Here is a 22,966-nt window from a genome sequence, read left to right on the forward strand (position 1 = left end):
TTTAATTAATTAATTAAATTATATTTACAATTACTTTGCATTGAATTTTTGAGTTTGACAAATGCAGAAAACACTTCTGTTTGTGTGAAACCTAAAACAAATTATTGACTTGTTTTCCTAACATGCCATAGATTTATTTATTTTTATGTTTATGGTAGTATGTTTAAAAATGTTGTAAAAACAGAACTATTCTGTGTGAACCTTCTTCATGCGGCAGTGCTTTAATATTAGTCACGATATCCTGATTTAATGTCATCTAATACCCTGTGATTACAGCATTACCGCAGTATGCTGTCGCTTGACAACGCAAAGCTTTTCCAGGGCAGTTCAAGAGCTGCTTTCTCCTGGAGGACATTTATCTGAGGACAGATAAACGGCTCGGCTAGCAGTGCTTCTTTTCTCATGCAACCCTCCGGCTGGCTAAATACATGTTGTTGTTTGATTTTGTAAAAAATCCAATAATCCTCAGCACCCTACATGGCTGATGGGCAGTGGGAATATCATTAGTATTAAACATGTGATCAACCTTTAACAAGTCATTAAAACACCAGCGGCTTCATAAGCTTCTCATAATCTGCATCTTCTGCTTTTCACCTGCATGCCAAAGACTGTCCGGTGATTTCAATAGCATGAGCGTTTCATTAAAAAGAGCCTAGACTGGCTTTAACCTGAAGACTCAGCTAAACTAAAGCTCTAGCACTGCACATCTTGATCGAGTGTCGTTCTCTGTCTGTGGTGTGCTTTTTGTGGCGTTTGTGTGTCTTACGAACACTGTCCTGTTAAAATGTGGGATTGATCGGTAAAGCTTTTTGGGTTGCGGTCGCTTGTGCGCTTCTATATAAACGCTGTGTCCTAACCAGACAGAAAACAAAATCACTCATGGCTGATTAGGACATGGTGTAAAAAATTGCACCAGTGCTAATATTCAAAAAAGCTTCTTCAGTTTCTGATTAATATGGAGCCCTGCACATGACATGCAGGAAAATATAGTAGGCTAATTGTCTGCGCGATTTAGCAAATCGATAGCCTGACTTCGTCATACTCATATTCTAGGCAGAATGTGAGTCTGATACTGCGCCATTGCACTTGAATTATGGGGCGTGTCTTAACCGAACCAGTAAAAAACAACAACTCTGCACTCAATTGGATAAACCTACAACCAGTGAGAGCAACGCAGTAAGTGACGTATGTTGAACTTGTACTTAAACTTTTGCCGAATCCCGTTGGAAGGACGGCAAACACATCTTTCCCATCGACAAATGCCTTGATTGCGGTTCTTTGTTCGTCTTTTAAAATTAATGCGCTGTCGATTTCTTTTATTACAGACGTGATAGCGGAATTTAAACATCTTACTTCTCCAGCTGCAGTCATCGTTGGTGAAAACCAATTCAACCCAAGCGCTCTTTGATGACGTGGGTGGTTACGTAACCGCAGATAGCCTGTCCATCATCGATTAAAGCCCGCCCTGGCAATTTGATTGACTCGGCCTTCTGGGAGCCGAGCATAATAACTCCACAATGGATCGAGTCCAGACCGAACTTCCCGTCCAAAAAATGTTGTGGGCGGGGTTCGGGCTGGCACCCAGGCTAGCAAATCGAGGAAATAAAATAGTAAATTGTCGGCGCGATTTAGCAAATCGAGCGAACGAAATGGTAAATCGTGTGCACAATTTAGTAAATCAAGGGAACAAATTAGTAAATCGTCCGGGCGTTTTAGCAAATCAAGGGAACAAAATAGTAAATTGTGCACACAATTTAGCAAATCAATGGAATGAAATAGTAAATTGTGCACACAATTTAGCAAATCAAGGGAACGAAATATTAAATTGTCCACAAAATTTAGCAAATCAAGGGAACGGAATAGTAAATTGTCCACACAATTTAGCAAATCAAGGGAACGGAATAGTAAATTGTGCACACAATTTAGCAAATCAATGGAATGAAATAGTAAATTGTGCACACAATTTAGCAAATCAATGGAATGAAATAGTAAATTGTGCACACAATTTAGCAAATCAATGGAATGAAATAGTAAATTGTCCACGCAATTTAGCAAATCAAGGGAACGAAATAGTAAATTGTCCACGCAATTTAGCAATTCGAGGGAACGAAATAGTAAATTGTCCACACAATTTAGCAAATCAAGGGAACGGAATAGTAAATTGTCCACGCAATTTAGCAAATCAAGGGAACGAAATAGTAAATTGTGCACGCAATTTAGCAAATCAAGGGAACGAAATATTAAATTGTCCACACAATTTAGCAAATCAAGGGAACGGAATAGTAAATTGTCCACACAATTTAGCAAATCAAGGGAATGGAATAGTAAATTGTCCACACAATTTAGCAAATCAAGGGAACGGAATAGTAAATTGTCCACACAATTTAGCAAATCAATGGAATGAAATATTAAATTGTCCACACAATTTAGCAAATCAAGGGAACGGAATAGTAAATTGTCCACACAATTTAGCAAATCAATGGAATGAAATAGTAAATTGTCCATGCAATTTAGCAAATCAAGGGAACGAAATAGTAAATTGTCCACGCAATTTAGCAATTCGAGGGAACGAAATAGTAAATTGTCGATGCAATTTAGCAAATCGAGGGAACGGAATAGTAAATTGCCCACGCAATTTAGCAAATCAAGGGAACGAAATAGTAAATTGTCCACGCAATTTAGCAAATCAAGGGAACGAAATAGTAAATTGTCGATGCAATTTAGCAAATTGAGGGAATGAAATAGTAAATTGCCCACGCAATTTAGCAAATCAAGGGAACGAAATAGTAAATTGTCCACGCAATTTAGCAAATCGAGGGAACTAAATAGTAAATTGTCCACGCAATTTAGCAAATCAAGGGAACGAAATATTAAATTGTGCACACAATTTACCAAATCAATGGAATTAAATAGTAAATTGTCCACGCAATTTAGCAAATCAAGGGAACGAAATAGTAAATTGTCGATGCAATTTAGCAAATCAAGGGAACGAAATAGTTAATTGTCCACGCAATTTAGCAAATTGAGGGAATGAAATAGTAAATTGTCCACGCAATTTAGCAAATCAAGGGAACGAAATAGTAAATTGTCGATGCAATTTAGCAAATCAAGGGAACGAAATAGTAAATTGTCCACGCAATTTAGCAAATTGAGGGAATGAAATAGTAAATTGTCGATGCAATTTAGCAAATCAAGGGAACGAAATAGTAAATTGTCCACGCAATTTAGCAAATCAAGGGAACGAAATAGTAAATTGTCGATGCAATTTAGCAAATCAAGGGAACGAAATAGTAAATTGTCCACGCAATTTAGCAAATCGAGGGAACAAAATAGTAAATTGTCGATGCAATTTAGCAAATCAAGGGAACGAAATAGTAAATTGTCCACACAATTTAACAAATTGAGGGAATGAAATAGTAAATTGTCGATGCAATTTAGCAAATCAAGAGAACGAAATAGTAAATTGTCCACGCAATTTAGCAAATTGAGGGAACGAAATAGTAAATTGTGCACGCAATTTAGCAAATCAATGGAATTAAATAGTTAATTGTCCACGCAATTTAGCAAATTGAGGGAACGAAATAGTAATCTGTCGATGCAATTTAGCAAATCAATGGAATTAAATAGTAAATTGTCCATGCAATTTAGCAAATTGAGGGAACGAAATAGTAATCTGTCGATGCAATTTAGCAAATCGAGGGAACTAACTTGAAATCATCCGCACAATTTAGCAAATTGAGGGAACGAAAATAGTAAATTGTCCACGCAATTTAGCAAATAGAGGGAACAAAATAGTAAATGTTCTGCGCGATTTAGCAAACTGAGGGAACGAATTAGTAAATCGTGTGCACGATTTACTTTTTTTCCCCTGCGTGTCATATGCAGGGCTCTGTAGATTTACCCTTATAGAAACACATCACAATGTTTGAGGAATTTCTCATTTATCAGCATGATGGCTTTTTTTTTCAGACATATTCAGATATTATGCCGATTGAAACAACAACATAAGCAAAACTATACATAATGCATACAAATGCATACATTTTGATTATGGATTATTTATAAAGAATAGTGATAAAGGGCTGCAAGGAAAAGTTCATGAAGCATGACAATGGTTGACATTTTCTGCCTAACATGAGTGAAAATGAGAAATACAAAATTGCTCATCATGTCTCACAGTTTCCACAGAAATATGAAGCAGCACATCATTGATAATCATAAATGTTTATTGAGCAGCAAATCATCATATCAGAATGATTTCTAAAGGATCATGTGACACTGAAGACTGGAGTAACGATGCTGAAAATTCAGCTTTGATCACAGGAATAAATTACAGTTTTTTTTAAATAATTTACAATATATTCACATAGAAAACAGCTGTTTTAAATTGTAATAATATTTCACTATTTTTACAGTTTTTACTGTATTTTTTATCAAATAAATGCCACTTTGGTGAGCAGAAGAGTCCGACCCCAAACTTTTGTAACAGAAGTGTGTGATTACAACATTGCTCAGCTTTTCGTCTCAGTGCATTTTAGGTTTGCTTTCTTGCTAAAGAAGTTCACTTTGAAGGCACCTTGACATCTTTTCGAGCAGCTTTCAAATATGCCTTAAAATCCTGCTTATCCGACAGCTCACTTGGTTTTGAAACAAGAAAAACAGAGAATGGTTCTTTTTTGAATAATCATATTTTAAGTTCAGAATTGTACTTAAATGAAGGCAGGAACCATGAAGTGATGTTTGGAAAAGTTTGGAGGCCACGTGTGTGTGTTTAAATGTGTCTGATTTGACTGTGACCCAGTGGCTCTTTGAACAGAAGGAATCTTAGACGTTCCAAATGGAACAGATCTGACTTCTAGAATGTCCCGCATTCCAGTTCATCATCTTTTCCCTTTGATCTCTGTCGCCCAGGTTACGCCCCAGTAACGGGCATGTGCCACCCGCTGCGGAGCTGCACGCTGAACCACGAAGACGGCTTTTCCTCGGCCTTTGTGGTGGCGCATGAAACCGGACACGTGTGAGTTTACATCTGCGTTTCAAAGTCGACAGCTGTGTGTACAGTAGTGGCCGAAAGTGATGTTTGTTTATAATGAACTCAATTTAACCATCAAAATATGAGGGAAATATATATATTATATATATATATATATATATATATATATATATATATATATATATATATATATATATATATATATATTTTTTTTTTTTTTTTTTTTTTTTTTTACAACAGTAAAAACCTTTATTGAGTTATTTATCTGACAAAATATAAAAATAAAAAAGAATAAAGTATAATACATATATATAAAATTATAATTATATAATATATATATATATATATATATATATATATTATATTATATTATTATATAATTATTTTATATATATATATATATATATATATATATATATATATATATATATATATATATATATATATATATATATATATGAATTTCAGAATTATTTGGCAAGAAAGGCACTAGAGCAAGTTTTATTTTACTATGCAAAAAAAAATACATAGAAAAACAAAAAGCTGACAGGAAAAAGCAAATATTGACAACAAACAACATAATCAGTTATTAATATTTCATTAGTTCTCTTTTTTTTTTTTTTGCATGTGTTCATAATTTCTTTGTATGTCAGCCAAAAACTCTCACAATTTGTCATGTTTCATTCAACTATTATCAAAAATAAAACAATTGACGACTACACAATATGCTTAGAAAATCTTTAACATAATATTGGCTGAAGATGTCATTTTTTCTAATTCACTTTTGGACACTACTGTATGCAATATCATATCAGTAAAGCACAGCCAGTTGGCATGAATTTCCAGTCATTTTTGCAGTCTTTTCTACAATGATGTTAACGAGATGAGCGCACATGAACGGTGTTGTTGTAATTAGCAGGAAGGCTCTGAGACGCCGTGAGTTGAAGGCATGCCATTCAACAAGAAAATTAGTGTCGGCCGCAATTATTGCCTGCACTAATTAGTTTGCATGCATTTTGTCTGATATTCATGAAAAATAGCAACAAAGCGCTGCCAGGAAAAAGACACCTGTTCAGCCAGTTTATGAAACATAATTTATGATAAATACATAAAGCATCTATTATGTGCCTAATGTGCATGAAAGTATGTAAAAATATGAAATTGCTCAGCGTGACCATTGTATTATGAATAAAATGAGTTGGATGCACATCATAATTACAACTATAAGTATGAACTTATCTTGGCTGCTCAATAGCGTCCCCCGTAGGACATGATGAACACTTGCTGCTTTTGCCACAAGATGTTTTATGTTTTCACATTTCAGGTCCTACGTAACTGCAAAAAAATGATTTTCTCAGTCATTTTTGTCTTGTTTTCCAGTATAAATATCTAAACATTCTTAAATCAAGAGATATTTATTTGAAAAGCGAAATAGTAAGTCTTATTTAATGAAAACAATCATCAAAATTAAAACAAATCCATTTGGATCAGAAAAATAAACTTATTTCAAAGGAAAAACAAGGTTATTTTCTGACCCCACTGACAGATATTTGTTCTTGTTTTAAGCATAAACTCACTTCATTTTGATATATTTGTTTAGCAAACAAGACTCGATAACTTTGCATATTCAGTAAATGCATCAGATAATATTTGTACTGGAAAACAAGACAAAAAAGTCAGTTTTTGCATTGCGGTTTGGAGAAAAAGCGTGAATCATCTTTCCTCATAATGTTCTGTGTGAATCATCACTGAAGACTGTAGATGTAATGTTTGTTGTGTCTCTATAAACACTGACAGCAGTCACATGACCTGCCTGGAAGCTCTTGTTTCACATCACAATTCATGATGTCAGCAGAATCCAGACAGAACAGTGTGTCTCGCTCGTGACTCGACACGCAGAAATGTGTTCAACAGCAGTGGTGAGAAGCTGCGTGAACATAAACACTGTTTGCCAAGCATTTATCTTCCACATTTCTAATTGAATCGGGATACTGAATAAAAAGAGACTTTTCATTTATGTTAAATTCAACTAATAAATCATGAACAGCAGCATTTACAGTAAGTAGAGTTAATTTTTCACCACAAAACAAAGATAAAATGCTGCACAGGAAAGAATCAATGAGTCGGAATGAACTGATTCATTGAAACGAATCTTACCGGACATTCTGCGTGATTATATTGAGCAGTATTTTGATGGTTATGTTGAATGTTTCAGGCTGGGTATGGAGCATGACGGTCAGGGGAACCGCTGTTCAGATGAGACCAGTATGGGCAGCATCATGGCTCCGCTCGTCCAGGCCGCGTTTCACCGATACCACTGGTCCCGCTGCAGCAAACAGGAGCTCAATCGATACATCCAGTAAGAATCTGATCTTCATATCTGCAGTGATCCTCTGTGCATCTCTGGAGAGGATTTGGGAGATGATGCAATATTAAAACATTATGCAGCAAATCAACTTTTGCATCCAGCATGAGAGTGAATTGAGACACAATTTGTATTTTTGAGTGGAGTTTTTAAGCAATGCATTGATAAAACCTTCCCCAAACCGCTGTGTTTCTTTCAGCTCGTACGACTGTCTTCTGGATGATCCGTTCGAGCTGAAATGGCCCAAACTCACGGAGCTTCCCGGGATAAACTACTCTATGGATGAGCAGTGCCGCTTTGATTTTGGCGTGGGTTATAAGATGTGCACCGCTGTAAGTATTTAACTCTGATTTTGTGAATATAGACTCAATTTCATGCAGCTGTACATTATTGCATTTTGATGAAATATGACAGCGCTCTATCTCTCCTCCTCCAGTTCCGTACGTATGACCCGTGTAAGCAGCTGTGGTGCAGTCATCCTGATAACCAGTACTTCTGTAAGACCAAGAAGGGTCCGCCGGTCGACGGGACAGAGTGTGCGCCGGGAAAGGTGAGACTTCTTGTCAGTTGAATGCCACAATGGGCATATCATATTTCTCACACAACGATTATAATATGATTACATATTCGGTTGGCTCAAGAACAAACTGACATTGCTTTGGAGACGTCAACATTTGGAAATCAGAGTCTTTTCAAACAACCGATCATATCTTCACCGATGCTTTTCAAGAGTTGCACAATCTTGCTTAGAACAAAACTGATCATTATCTAAATCTCTTAAATGCTCTTTTTCTAAGTAATTGTTGTCTTGTTTTCCAGTATAAATATTTAAACATTCTTAAATCAAGAGACTTTTATTTGAAAAGCGAAATTACTGAAGATAGTAAGTCGTATTTAATGAAAACAATCATCAAAATTAAAACAAATCCAATTGGATTGGAAAAATAAACTTATTTCAGAGGAAAAACTCACTTCATTTTGATATATTTTTTAGCAAGCAAGACTCGATAACTTTGCATATTCAGTAAATGCATCAGATAATATTTGTACTGGAAAACAAGACAAAAATCCTGAGTAATAAAGTCAGTTTTTGCATTGCGGTTTGGAGAATAAGCATGAATCATCTTTCCTCATAATGTTCTGTGTGAATCATCACTGAAGACTGTAGATGTAATGTTTGTTGTGTTTAAGGCTTAAGTACATGCCCAAAAATTATAATGTTTTAATTAGCAAGCCTGTAACCATCTCGATCATAGATGGAAAAGACCATTTTAAGGCCAATACATGCAATTTACCATAGGAAATATATGGTTTATTAAGCTTTTTAACAGTTATCGAGTTATTTGACAGTTACTTGACTAGTTTGCCAAAGTTGTTTTTTGAAATAATCTCCAATATTTAATGAACGATTTGATAGACAGCGGCGGTCCTAGAGACAAAGTTGCTCAGAATGAGGAGTTCTACCATGTGGTACAAATGTTGTGGGCGTGTGTCAAAAATTACGCAAAACACAATCCTTTACACAATCTTCATTGGCTGATGACAGACATGTTTTTTGAGATATGTCAATGTCCTCATAGACAATCATGGCAGCTTGGAGAAAGATGCCGCATGCCAATTTTCAAGTCGATCGGACTAACGGTGAAGAAGTTATAGACATTTTCATGTTTTTTTCCTGTTATAGCGCCACTAAGTGGCAAGTCGCCGCATCCTTTTTCACGTGACCAAAGATTGAGCCCATACACATTTGTTCCAAGTTTGGTGAAAATATCTCATTCCGTTCACGAGTTATAGCCATTTTAGTAAAAGTGGCTCTGCCCACTTCAAACGTTTTGGCGTCCCTTAGAGACCGTGAATCGAAATTTCAACTTTTTTTTATAGTTATTGACGATCAGACTCCAGAGAATCTTGCTGCACTGGTTTGGTTCCACAAAAGTAGCTTTTTCAAAAAAAAAAAAAATCCAATATACCTGAAAATTTTACAATGAACAACAAGGGAATCCGGTTTAGGAGTTATGAGCCATTTCGTACTTTTGACGACTACAGCGCCCCCGTCAGGCCGATCGGGGTGAGTCTTGGTGACGTTGTACACGGTCTGAGTACAACCAGCCTTCAAAGTTTCAAGTCTCTCCAACTTACAATTTGATCTGCCCAATTACTTTTAGGGGAGAATGCTGATCCTTGGAAATTTTAACAATTACAATAGAGTTTCATCGATATGCACCTGGTTTAGGACACAATGATAGCGTACAGGTGTGAGTTAGTGATACTAGTTAATGTGTGTGTTGCAGTGGTGTTTTAAAGGCCACTGCATCTGGAGGTCGTCCCATCAGCCCTACGGTCACGACGGAGGCTGGAGTTCCTGGGGAAAGTTCGGCTCGTGCTCCCGTACCTGTGGAGGAGGCGTCCGGTCCCGCAGCCGCCAGTGCAACAACCCTGTGTGCGTTCACAAACCGAGCCTGTGAGTGAATGAGACCGCTCTGAGGATGTGCTTCATTTCCCCTGACTCCTGTCTCTGTGTCTGTAGTCCTGCGTATGGAGGTCGTGATTGTCCGGGTTCAACGTTCGATTATCAGGTCTGTAACAGCGAGGACTGTCCCGGTCCGTACGAGGACTTCAGAGCGCAGCAGTGCGTCCAGCGCAGCAACAAATACCACAATAACGTCAAACACACGTGGCTGCCGTACGAACACCCTGATGGTGAGAGAAACACGTCTCACTCCCTTTCTCTTTTAGATATTAATATTTGCATCTTGGAATTGATTTTCTGCAGCAGGGATTCCCAAACACTGTTTGTTAGCCAAACTGTTTTTGAAATAATTAAATTATTTAGTAATTTTTTTAATTTTTTTTTTTTAATCTTATAGTTTAAATTAATATTTTGGTACTATTTTATAATATATATTTATATATTTAAAATATAAAAATAAGTCATTCTTTGGTAAGCGTTCTATTTTGATTTTAAAATGATTTATTTTAATTTTACATTTTAATTAATTATTAGCTTTTCATCAATTCACAAACCCCAGTTTAGGAAATCCTGTTCTGGAGCATTTGTGCATTTTTTTCTAACCGTATAACCATTAAATTTTTATGTCACGTTATCTTATTATTCAAATAAATGTTGTTTTTAACTTTCTATTCATCAAAGAATCTTGAAAAACAAAATGTATCACAGTTTCCACAAAAATAGTAACTGTTTTCAACATTGATAATAATCATAAATGTTTCCTGAGCAGTAAATCATCATATCAGAATGATTTCTGAAGGATCATGTGACACTGAAGACTGGAGTAATGATGCTGAAAATTCAGCTTTGATCACAGGAATAAATTATACTTTACTGTATATTGACATAGAAAACTATGGAAGCTTGTTTCCACTACTAATTTAAAAAATAAAAAAGGTAATTGCAACCTTTTATCTGACAATTGCAGGATTTAATCTTGCACTTGTGAGATATAAAGTCAGAATTGCAAGATATAAAGTCGAATTGCGAGATATAAAGTCAGAATTGCGAGATATAAAGTCTGAATTGCGAGATATAAAGTCAGAATTGTGAGTTATAAAGTCAGAATTGCGAGATATAAAGGTTGAATTGCGAGATATAAAGTCAGAATTGTGAGTTATAAAGTCAGAATTGCGAGATATAAAGTCAGAATTGCGAGATATAAAGTCAGAATTGCGAGATATAAAGTCAGAATTGTGAGTTATAAAGTCCGAATTGCGAGATATAAAGTCAGAATTGCGAGATATAAAGTCAGAACTGCCTGATATAAAGTCAGAATTGCGAGATATAAAGTCAGAATTGTGAGTTATAAAGTCAGAATTGCAAGATATAAAGTCGAATTGCGAGATATAAAGTCAGAATTGCGAGATATAAAGTCAGAATTGTGAGTTATAAAGTCAGAATTGTGAGTTATAAAGTCAGAATTGCAAGATATAAAGTCAGAATTGCGAGTTATAAAGTCAGAATTGCGAGATATAAAGTCAGAATTGCGAGATATAAAGTCAGAATTGCCTGATATAAAGTCAGAATTGCGAGATATAAAGTCAGAATTGCGAGATATAAAGTCAGAATTGTGAGTTATAAAGTCAGAATTGCGAGATATAAAGTCAGAATTGCGAGATATAAAGTCAGAATTGCGAGATATAAAGTCAGAATTGTGAGTTATAAAGTCAGAATTGCGAGATATAAAGTCAGAATTGCGAGATATAAAGTCAGAACTGCCTGATATAAAGTCAGAATTGCGAGATATAAAGTCAGAATTGTGAGTTATAAAGTCAGAATTGCAAGATATAAAGTCGAATTGCGAGATATAAAGTCAGAATTGCGAGATATAAAGTCAGAATTGTGAGTTATAAAGTCAGAATTGTGAGTTATAAAGTCAGAATTGCAAGATATAAAGTCGAATTGCGAGATATAAAGTCAGAATTGCGAGATATAAAGTCAGAATTGTGAGTTATAAAGTCAGAATTGCGAGTTATAAAGTCAGAATTGCAAGATATAAAGTCGAATTGCGAGACATAAAGTCAGAATTGCGAGATATAAAGTCAGAATTGCGAGATATAAAGTCAGAATTGCGAGATATAAAGTCAGAATTGCGAGATATAAAGTCAGAATTGTGAGTTATAAAGTCAGAATTGCGAGTTATAAAGTCAGAATTGCAAGATATAAAGTCAGAATTGTGAGTTATAAAGTCAGAATTGAGTGATCTATTCAGAATTGTGAGTTATAAAGTCAGAATTGCAAGATATAAAGTCAGAATTGTGAGTTATAAAGTCAGAATTGCAAGATATAAAGTCGAATTGCGAGATATAAAGGTTGAATTGAGTGATCTATTCAGAATTGTGAGTTATAAAGTCAGAATTGCGAGATATAAAGTCAAAATTGCGAGATATAAAGTCAGAATTGCGAGATATAAAGTCAGAATTGCGAGATATAAAGTCAGAATTGTGAGTTATAAAGTCAGAATTGTGAGTTATAAAGTCAGAATTGCGAGATATAAAGTCAGAATTGCGAGATATAAAGTCAGAATTGTGAGTTATAAAGTCAGAATTGCAAGATATAAAGTCGAATTGCGAGACATAAAGTCAGAATTGCGAGATATAAAGTCAGAATTGCGAGATATAAAGTCAGAATTGCGAGATATAAAGTCAGAATTGCGAAATATAAAGTCAGAATTGTGAGTTATAAAGTCAGAATTGCGAGTTATAAAGTCAGAATTGTGAGTTATAAAGTCAGAATTGCGAGATATAAAGTCAGAATTGCAAGATATAAAGTCAGAATTGTGAGTTATAAAGTCAGAATTGTGAGATATAAAGTCAGAATTGTGAGATATAAAGTCAGAATTGCGAGATATAAAGTCAGAATTGCGAGATATAAAGTCAGAATTGTGAGTTATAAAGTCAGAATTGCGAGATATAAAGTCAGAATTGCGAGATATAAAGTCAGAATTGCGAGATATAAAGTCAGAATTGCGAGATATAAAGTCAGAATTGCGAAATATAAAGTCAGAATTGTGAGTTATAAAGTCAGAATTGCGAGATATAAAGTCAGAATTGCGAGATATAAAGTCAGAATTGTGAGATATAAAGTCAGAATTGTGAGTTATAAAGTCAGAATTGTGAGTTATAAAGTCAGAATTGCGAGATATAAAGTCAGAATTGAGTGATCTATTCAGAAATGCGAGATATAATGTCAGAATTGTGAGATATAAAGTCCGAATTGAGTGATATATTCAGAGTTGCGAGATATAAAGTCACGCAATTCTTTCATTTTTTCCCCCCGCAAAATGCAAGTTATAAAGTTGCAATTATGACTTTTTTCCCTCGCAGTTGCGAGTTTTATCATGCAATTCTGACTTTTTTTCTCAGAATTGTGAAATATAAACTCAAAATTGCAAGAAAAGTCAGTTGTGAGAAAAAAGGTCATTGCGAGAAAAAAGTCAGAATTCTGAGGAAAAAGTCGATTGCGATGTCTAAAGTTGCAATGCTGACTTTTTTCTCAGAATTGTGAGATATAAACATAATTATGTGTTATAGAATTGCGCAAAGTCAGAATTGCGCAATATAAACTCACAATTGCAAGAAAAGTCAGTTGCGAGAAAAAAGTCAGAATTAACTCGCAATTCTGACTTTATAACTCGCACTTTGCAGAAAAAAAATTAAAGTTGCAATTACCTTTTTTATTTTTTATTTCAAGCTTTTCTACAAAACAGCTATTTGAAATGGTAATAATATTTCACTGTTTTTACTGTATTTTTGATAAAATAAATGAAGAGACGTCAATAAATCATTTACCAACCGCAAATTTTTAAACACTATGTTAAAAACGGAAAGTTTTTTTTCCCACTCTTTTTAAAAACCTGGGTCATTTTTTCCCTCTTGTTGCCCGGTTCGTTTCTGCTCCTGATGCCCAGTGTATTAAATCTCTCAGAAAAAGCTCAAGTCTCACTGTGACCCTAAAACGGCTGAATTCACCACAGACACGAGTGCGATGCAGGAACACAGTGTTCCTGGCAGAAACAGGATAGAGAAAATAAAGAGACTGTGAGGAAGACAAACACTCTATACATCCACATATAGCATATTTTATCTTGAGCTGACGTCACGTCTCATCTTGAGATGCATGTCTCTCTTTTGTACTTCTCTCATCTGCTTGAGAGTAATTAGGTAGTCATTTAGAAGATGCTTTTATTTTGCAGCGGTGCTTTAATTATAGAGACAGACCCTTTGAAAATACTTCTGTGTCTTTTAGTTCAGTGGTTCCCAAACTGCATACCCCTGGGGGTTCGGGAGGTGACAAAGGGGGGTACGCGAACAAAAGGCTGAGTAATTAATTTAATTCTACCTTAAAGTAATATTAAATCCGAGCATGTTTTTCCAACTACCAAAATGCCGTAAATCCAGTACATTTAATCAAATTACCTTATCGTTTGCAGTCAAAAATGACTGTATCCACACAAGCAGCATGCATATGATAGATTGCATGCAGTCTGCTGCCTTAAATCGCACTAAATTACTGCCGTTCTCAACAATGCACCTTTGTAAAAGTGGGGATTTATCACTTGCTCGCATGAAGAACAAATATAGACACAGATAGTGGATTCATTTTGATTTAAGTCTCAAACTTTCTCCGATACAAAAACATACCTTGTGTGAGTTCTTGTATTTAATGATGAGAACAAGCAAGAACGCAATTGTTCCCAAGTATCCACATGACTGCAAACGTGACAACAGGTTAAAAAACAAAACGTACATTTTAAACACAGTACTGTCAGTATTTACTCTGTTTTGCAATGAAATAATAGTTCTAACGAAAACCACAGCAGAACTTCAACACACGTCTGTTTCACAAACAATTCTGCGGCTTTGAACAAATCGTGAGAGTCAATGATTCAATGATTCATTCACAGCCACTTGCTTCGTTACTGACTCGATGACTCACTCATAAAAACAGTGACTTGCTGCCACCTACTGGTGGTTTTAGTTTAATATTTAAACGTTTTTCTTGGTTTTACCATCATTGCATATTTCTCTATTGAACATTTTTATTTAAAACGTTATTTATTTTATAAAGTTATTCATAAAGGTAAAAATATGCACTGGAAAATCAATTTAGGGGGCAAATATTGTCCCTTAACGGTAAAGGTGTGACTGCAGTCTAAGTGAAAGAGAGGGGGTATGCGGAAGGATGGTAATCCATTCAGGGGGTACTCCAGGCTAAAAAGTTTGGGGAACCACTGTTTTAGTTCATATCTGCAGCTTTGAGCTCATCTCTACATTTAAAAGTGACTGTAATGTAAGTCTGTAAAGAGGCGAGATCATTTTTGCCCTATCTTTACATACTGTAGCACATCAACACAGGGCTGTTTTTATGGTGTCGTCAGAGGTTAAATGCTGATGGCTGTTTTTGCATTTCAGAGGCCCATAAGTGCGAGTTGAGCTGTCGCTCTAAAGAGACGGGTGAAGTCGTCTTCATGAACCAGGTGATGCATGATGGGACACGCTGCAGTTACACTGACCTGTTCAGCGTCTGCGCTCGAGGAGAGTGTCTGGTGAGAATCACATCATGCACACACACACATTATTGTGTAACATAAGAGTTGTCAAACTGTATAATGTCTATACTGTCACCCATCAGCCATATCAGGAATGATGGGATATGAATGATATGTCCTTCCGTCTCTCTCTCAGCATGTCGGCTGCGATAAGGAGGTTGGATCGTACAAACAGGAGGATAAATGCGGCGTATGTGAGGGTGACAACTCGCACTGTCGCACCGTCAAACTCACGCTCACCAAAACTCCGAAGAAGACAGGTACAAACTCAAACATTCAGCTGCTGCCGTCCTCTGAACAAACACAGACGAGCCTGACAGCCTGTCATCAAGACCTGATAATTATGTTGGCTTGATAAAGCCAGCCTAGCTTCTTCTTCTTCCCAGACCTTCAGACTGTTCTGACTCGGTGTCCTGAAACTTTTCTAACTGATCAGACTGTTTTTCGTTAAACGGATGATCTAAACTACTAAAAGTCCCATAGACTTTCATTGAGGGGGCCAAAACATTTGTGCAATACGATTTAAGCCATGTGTCACTAGCAAAGCTTAATGACTATCCTAGGACAACATGCTAAAACATGTTAATTCATGCTTGAAATGTGGTAAAACATGCTAGCAACATGTTAAATCATGCTAACATACTAATTCATTAAAACACGTTATCAACATGCTAAATCATGCTATCATCTACATGATTTAGCATTTTGATAACATGTTTTACCATATAATTTGCATGAATTAGCATGTTTTAACAGGTTGATAGCACGAGTTAGCATTTTGATAACATGTTGTTAACATGAATCCATATGCTGCTAACATTATTTAGCATTTTATTAGCATGCTTTACCATATCGCTTGAATGAATAAGCATGTTTGCTAGCATGTTTTAACACATTACTAGCATGAATTAGCATGTTGTTATCATGATAATTAATTCTAGCAATGTGATAAAATATGCTTGCAAAATGTTAAATAATGTTAACAGCATGTTAATTCATGTTAACGACATGTCAAACATGTTAGGAAAAATGTTAAATCATGTTAACAACATTTTAATTCATGCAAGCAATTTGTTAAAACAAGCTAGAAAAATGCTAATTCATTCTAGCAAAATGGTAAAGCATGCTAACAACATGCTAAACCATGCAAATCTAGCAGCTTGTTGATTCATTTTAACATGTTAGCAAAAAAGTTTAATTCATGCTAGCAACATGTTAAAACATGTTAGCAAAAACATGCTAATTCATGCTAGTTATAAGGTAAAACATGTTATCAACATGTTAAATAATGCTATCATACTAGTTCATGTTAGCAAACATGCTAATTAATACTAGCAATGTGGTAAAATCTACTAGCAACATGCTAAATTGTGCTAGCAGCATGTTAATTCATGTTAACAACGTGTTAAACATGTCAGCAAAATGGTAAATCGTGCTAGCAACATGCTAATTCATGCTAGCAATGTGTTTAAACATGTTACCAATGTGCTAATTCATGGTAGCATGAGACTCTTCTGACTCGGTGTGCTAAATCTTTCTAACTGATCCGTTTTTTGTTAAACGGACGAACTAAACTACGAAGAGTCCCATTGACTTTCATTGAGGGGGCAAAAAATTTTGTACAACATGATTTAAGCTGTCTGTCACTAGCAAAGCTTAATGACTATCCTAGGACAACATGTTAGCAAACATGTTAAATCATGCTAACAACATGCTAATTCATGTTAGCAATGTGTTAAAAAATGTTAGCAAACATGCTAATTCATTCTAGCAATGTGGTAAAGCATGCTAACAACATGCTAAATTATGATAGCAACATGTTAAATCATGCTAGGAGCATGTTAATTCATGTTAACACCATGTTAAAACATGTTAGCAAAAATGCTAAATCATCCTAGCAACATGCTAATTCATGTAACAACATGTTAAAACATGCTACTAACATGCTAATTCATGCTAACAATGTGCTAAAACATACTAGCAATGTGTTAATTCATGGTAGCAATGTGTTAAAAATTTGTTAGCAACATGGTAATTCATGTTACTTATGTGGTAAATCGTTATCAACATGTTAAATCATAATGCTAGCAATGTGGTAAAACGTGCTATCAACATGGTAAATCATGCTAGCGACAAAACAAAATGTCACCAATGAGCTAAATCATGTTAACAATGTGGCAAAACATGTTAGCAACATGTTAAAACATGCTTGTTCATGTTAGCAATGTGCTAAAACATGCTTGCAATTTGCTAATTAATGCCAACAATGTGCTGAAACATGTTAATTCATGCTAGCAACCTGTTAAAAATGCTAGCAAAGCATGCTAATTCATACTAGCAGTGTGCTATAATATGTTAATTCATGTTAACAATGTAATTTATTACTCACCCTCATGCCGTTTCACACTCATAAGAACTTTGTTAATCTTCGGAACACAAATCAAGATATTTTTGATGAAATTCGATGGCTCCGTGAGGCCTTCTTAGGGAGCAATGACATTTCCTCTCTCAAGATCCATTAATGTACTAAAAACATATTTAAATCAGTTCATGTGAGTACAGTGGTTCAATATTAATATTATAAAGCGACGAGAATATTTTTGGTGCGGCAAAAAACCCCAAAATAACGACTTATATACTGATGGCCGATTTCACGTGACTTTGGAGCTCCGAACCGCTGATTTGACACGCAGTTTCATTGTGCTCCGATGCTTCCTGAAGCAGTGTTTTGAAATCGGCCATCACTAAATAAGTCGTTATTTTGTTTTTTGCCGCACTAAAAATATTCTCGTCGCTTTATAACATTAATACTGAACCACTGTACTCACATGAACTGATTTAAATATGTTTTTAGCACACTAATGGATCTTGAGAGAGGAAATGTCATTGCTCCCTAAGAAGGCCTCACGGAGCCATCGGATTTCATCAAAAATATCTTAATTTGTGTTCTGAAGCTTAACGAAGGACTTACAGGTGTGGAACTCCATGAGGGTGAGTAATTAATGACAGAATTTTCATTTTTAGGTGAACTAACCCTTTAAAGCTTATAAAACTTTCAGACTTTATCAAGCCAACATCAAAGTTTGTCAAGAAACTTTTAAATCTAGTTACTTACTACAGTAGTATTTCTGTCTTAGTGAACACACATGCCTCATCATCAGAGTTTCATATTATGGTAGCAATTTACAGTAAGGTCCCATTAGTTAACATTAGCTAATGCATTAACCAGCATGAACTAATAGTGCGCTATACATTTTTTACAATATTTATTCATCTTTGTTAATGTTATTTACTAAAATTGCTGTTCATTGTTAGTTCATTTTAGCTCAGGTGCATTAAATAATATTAAAAGATACAACTTTTGATTTTAATGAAAAATATTACAGTGTTTTTCATTGTTAGTAACTAATGTTAACAAACGGAACCTTGAATTGATGATTTTTTCTGAGCTGGACCTGTCCTCTGTGTGCTGTTTGTTGAGCTCTCGCTCTGTTTGTTAGGCTTGCTGAAGATGTTTGATATTCCTGCTGGCGCTCGACACATTGTGATTGAGGAGAATGAGACGTCGCCTCACGTAATTGGTGAGTTTGTACCTGTGGATGTTTCGGAAGGAGTCAGTGTTTTTCTCCAGCGGCACAAACTCAAGGCAGTCGTGCACCCTACTGAGACCAATTACTGCCTTCCCATCATGCTTTGTCTGTATGCTTGTACCATTTTAAATTCCCAGACAGCTTGACTTAAGCAGTTTTTCTTTCTTTCTTTGTTTATTTCTTTCCTTTGTTTTACATCCCTGAAGCTCCTGCTTAGAGTCTTCTTCACTGAAGTGTTTTAATGTAAAGTTTCATTTTACTACAATAAAGAAAGACTAATATTTTGCTATTATTTGTAGTGTAGGTGTTAAAGGATTAGTTCACTTTCAAATGAAAATTTCCTGATAATTTACTCACCCCCATGTCATCCAAGAATGTTCATGTCTTTCTTTCTTCAGTCGAAAAGAAATGAAGGTTTTTGATAAACATTCCAGGATTTTTCTCCATATAGTGGACTTCAATGGGGTTCAAATGGTTGAAGGTCAAAATTACAGTTTCAATGCAGCTTCAAATCGTTCTACACGATCCCAGACGAGAAATAAGGGTCTTATCTAGAGAAACCATCACTCATTTTCTAAAAAAAATATTATTTTATACATTTTAACCATAAATGCTCATCTTGAACTAGCTTTCTTCTTCTTCTCTGTTTGAATTCTGGCAGTGTAGACACTGCTAAGTGTATCACTGCCCTCCACAGGTCAAAGTTTGAACTAATTGTTATATACTTGCACTAGCATATTGTATATGACAATTTAGTTCAAACTTTGACCTGTGGAGAGCAGTAATACACTTAACAGTGTCTACACTGCCAGAATTCAAACAGAGAAGAAGAAGAGAGCTAGTTCAAGATGAGCATTTATGGTTAAAATGTATAAAATAATATTTTTTTTAGAAAATGAGTGATGGTTTCTCTAGATAAGACCCTTATTTCTCGTCTGGGATCGCTGTAAAGTGTAATTTTGACCTTCAACGACCTTGAAGTCCACTATATGGAGAAAAATCCTGGAATGTTTTCATCAAAAACCTTTTTCAAAATTTCTTTTCGACTGAAGAAAGAATGACATGAACATCTTGGATGACATGGGGGTGAGTGAATTATCAGGAAATTTTAATTTGAAAGTGAACTAATCCTTTAACTTTCCATTAACTGAAATACAATAAATAAATATTAGATGGAAAGCTTTAAATTAAAATTAAATATGTTGTCTTGGCAACTAACTGAAATAAAATAAGTTTATAAAACTATTAAAAACATTTTCGTTAACTGAAATTAAATAAAACCAATATTACATGAAAAATTAAATGAAGATTAGAAAATGAAGTAAAACTGAAGTAATAAAATGGCTAAAACTGAAATAAAATTAAAATAAAACTAAATAAAAATACTAAAACATAATTAAAATTTAAAAAAAGATTGCAATTACTTAAACTTAAATTAAGTATAAAAAATAAAATGAAAATTGAAAATCTAAAATAAAAAACAATTCACAATATTAATAAAAACTTGAATAGTATAATAAGATATTATAATTAATATTATAAAATAAGATGTTACACTTTATTTTTTGTGCCGTAGTTCCATTGTAATTACTCAAATAAGTACTGAGTACTATTAATTAACTACACAAATTTACTATAGAGTTACAGTTAGGGTTTGGTTTAGGGTTAGTTACTTGTAATTATGCATAATTTACTGTTATTACTATAGTAAGTACATGTAGTAACGTGTAACTATTGCACTGTAAAATAAAGTGTTACCAGATAAGATATTTTACACAAAATTGAAATAAACATTAAAAATGGAAGATAAGGTAACACTTTATTTTACAATGTCATTGTTACATATGTTGCATGTACTTACCATAGTAATTATGCATAATTGCATGCAAATAACCCTCAACCAAACCCTAACCCTATAGTAAGTACATGTTGTTAATTAATATTGCTCAGTACTTAAATATAGAATTACACTGTAACAAAGACACCTTAAAATATGCAGTATTCTTGCAGTATTCTTCAGTTTGAAACCTGCTGTTTCACTTACAGTTTTTAAAAACTAACATCTACTGCAGTATATTGATTATCTTCAGTCTTTCTTGTCTTTCAGACTGTTCAAATGTTGTATTGAACCCCTAATATTCTCTTCTGTCCATGCTTGTCTTCCTCAGCCGTTAAAAACCAGGTCACTGGCAATTTCATCCTGAACGCCAAGGGAGAAGAAACCACGTCCAAGACCTTCATTGAGAACGGCCTGGAGTGGGAATATTCAGCGGCATTGAGCAGCAAAGAATCGCTGAAGACCGTCGGGCCGCTGCACGAAGCCATCGTGGTGCTGGTAAGAGTGGCGTAGCGCTTCTACGGTTCGATTGAGTTGATGCAGCGAGTGTTGAGTTTGAGTTTGTCGCTCTGAGCAGGTCGTGCCGCAGGCAGAGGACACCAAGATCAGCCTGAGCTACAAGTACATCATTCATGAAGATCTTCTGCCGGTCATCACCAACAACAACGTGCTGCTGGCCGAACTGGACACGTACGAGTGGGCGCTGAAGAGCTGGTCGCAGTGCTCCAAACCCTGCGGAGGAGGTGTGTGAGAGGATTATTACACTAGCAGCCAAACATTTGGAATAATTAAGTCTTAATGTTTCTGAAAGAATTGTCTTCTGCTCACCAAGGCTGCATTTATTTAATAATTGATAAATCTGATACAGTGATCAAAGTACGAAATGGTTTGTCGGAATCCTTGGTCACGACGGACAAAATGCATGCCTTGGATTCCTTTAAATTTTCTGGTATTTTGGATGTTTTGAAAAACCTACTTTTTCTGAACTAGTCCTTGTTTTTTGGCCCGATCAGAACCAAATCAGTGCAGTGAGATTCTCTGGAGTCTGATTTTCAATAATTATAAAAAAAAGTTGAAATTTTGATTCACGGTCTCTAAGCGCCGCCAAAACATTCAAAGTGGGCGGAGCCACTTTTACTAAAATGGCTATAACTTGTGAACGGAATAAGATATTTTCACCAAATTTGGCACATCTATGATAGAGCTCATTCTGTGATTGTGTGAGAAAGGATGCAGCGACTGGCCACTTGGTGGCGCTATAACAGGAAAAAAAAAACATGAAAATGGCTAATAACTACTTCATTGTTTGATGAAGTAGTTATTGACTTGAAAATTGGCATACAGTGTCTTTGTCCAATGTGTCATGATTGTCTATGAGGACATTGATGTATTTCAAAAAACATGTCCGCCATCGGCCAATGAAGCAGCTATCAGACAAGGTTAACGGAGGCCAATCAGAATGAAACTCTAGAGGGCTGTGAGAAATTAAGAAATCGGCCACCAGAGGGTGCCTTTGCTTTTTCACGTTTGTAAAAGATTGTGTATCGCACGATTTTATGCACACACCCACAACTTTGTAACATGGTAGAACTATAAGTAACTTTGTCTCTAGGACCGCTTCTGTCCATCGAATCGTTCGTTAAATATTGGAGATTATTTCAAAAAACTACTTTGGTGAACTAGTCCTAGGTTTTTGGCTCAACCTCGATAACTATTAAAAAGCTTTAAAAACCATACATTTCCAATGGTAAATTGCCTGTATTGGCTGTAAATGGTCTTTTCCATCTATGATGGAGATGGTTACAGGCTTGCTCATTAAAACATTATACCTTTTTATGCATGTGCTGAAAGGCCTTAAAGCGCTTGAACCCCGATAATTGCTCCTCGCAGCTTTATTTTTGTTTGTTTTTTAATTGTAAAAATGTTAGGGTTGGAGTTTGGTTATAGTATTCATAACTAGTACAGTTTATAAAAACACAAATATATGAAGCAGCACAACTGTTTTCAACATTGATAATAAACATAAATGTTTCTTGAGCATCAAATCATCATATTAGAATGATTTCTGAAGGATCATGTGACACTGAAGACTGGAGTAATGATGCTGAAAATTCAGCT

General features: G+C 35.2%; 1 protein-coding gene across 1 annotated transcript in view; it reads left to right on the top strand.

The window, feature by feature from the left end:
- Positions 1–22,966, top strand: part of LOC137007887 (A disintegrin and metalloproteinase with thrombospondin motifs 14) — a 101,506-nt gene that overhangs the window by 71,328 nt on the left and 7,212 nt on the right. The window contains exons 7-17 of the mRNA XM_067369585.1: positions 4,912–5,017; positions 7,209–7,352; positions 7,558–7,690; positions 7,795–7,908; positions 9,650–9,798; positions 9,886–10,058; positions 15,285–15,418; positions 15,558–15,681; positions 18,922–19,002; positions 21,180–21,346; positions 21,426–21,591. Coding sequence (XP_067225686.1) covers positions 4,912–5,017; positions 7,209–7,352; positions 7,558–7,690; positions 7,795–7,908; positions 9,650–9,798; positions 9,886–10,058; positions 15,285–15,418; positions 15,558–15,681; positions 18,922–19,002; positions 21,180–21,346; positions 21,426–21,591 — 1,491 coding nt within the window. The remainder of the gene's footprint in view (positions 1–4,911; positions 5,018–7,208; positions 7,353–7,557; positions 7,691–7,794; positions 7,909–9,649; positions 9,799–9,885; positions 10,059–15,284; positions 15,419–15,557; positions 15,682–18,921; positions 19,003–21,179; positions 21,347–21,425; positions 21,592–22,966) is intronic.

This window comes from Chanodichthys erythropterus, chromosome 19, assembly GCF_024489055.1.
Source record: "Chanodichthys erythropterus isolate Z2021 chromosome 19, ASM2448905v1, whole genome shotgun sequence".
Lineage (NCBI taxonomy): Eukaryota > Metazoa > Chordata > Actinopteri > Cypriniformes > Xenocyprididae > Chanodichthys > Chanodichthys erythropterus.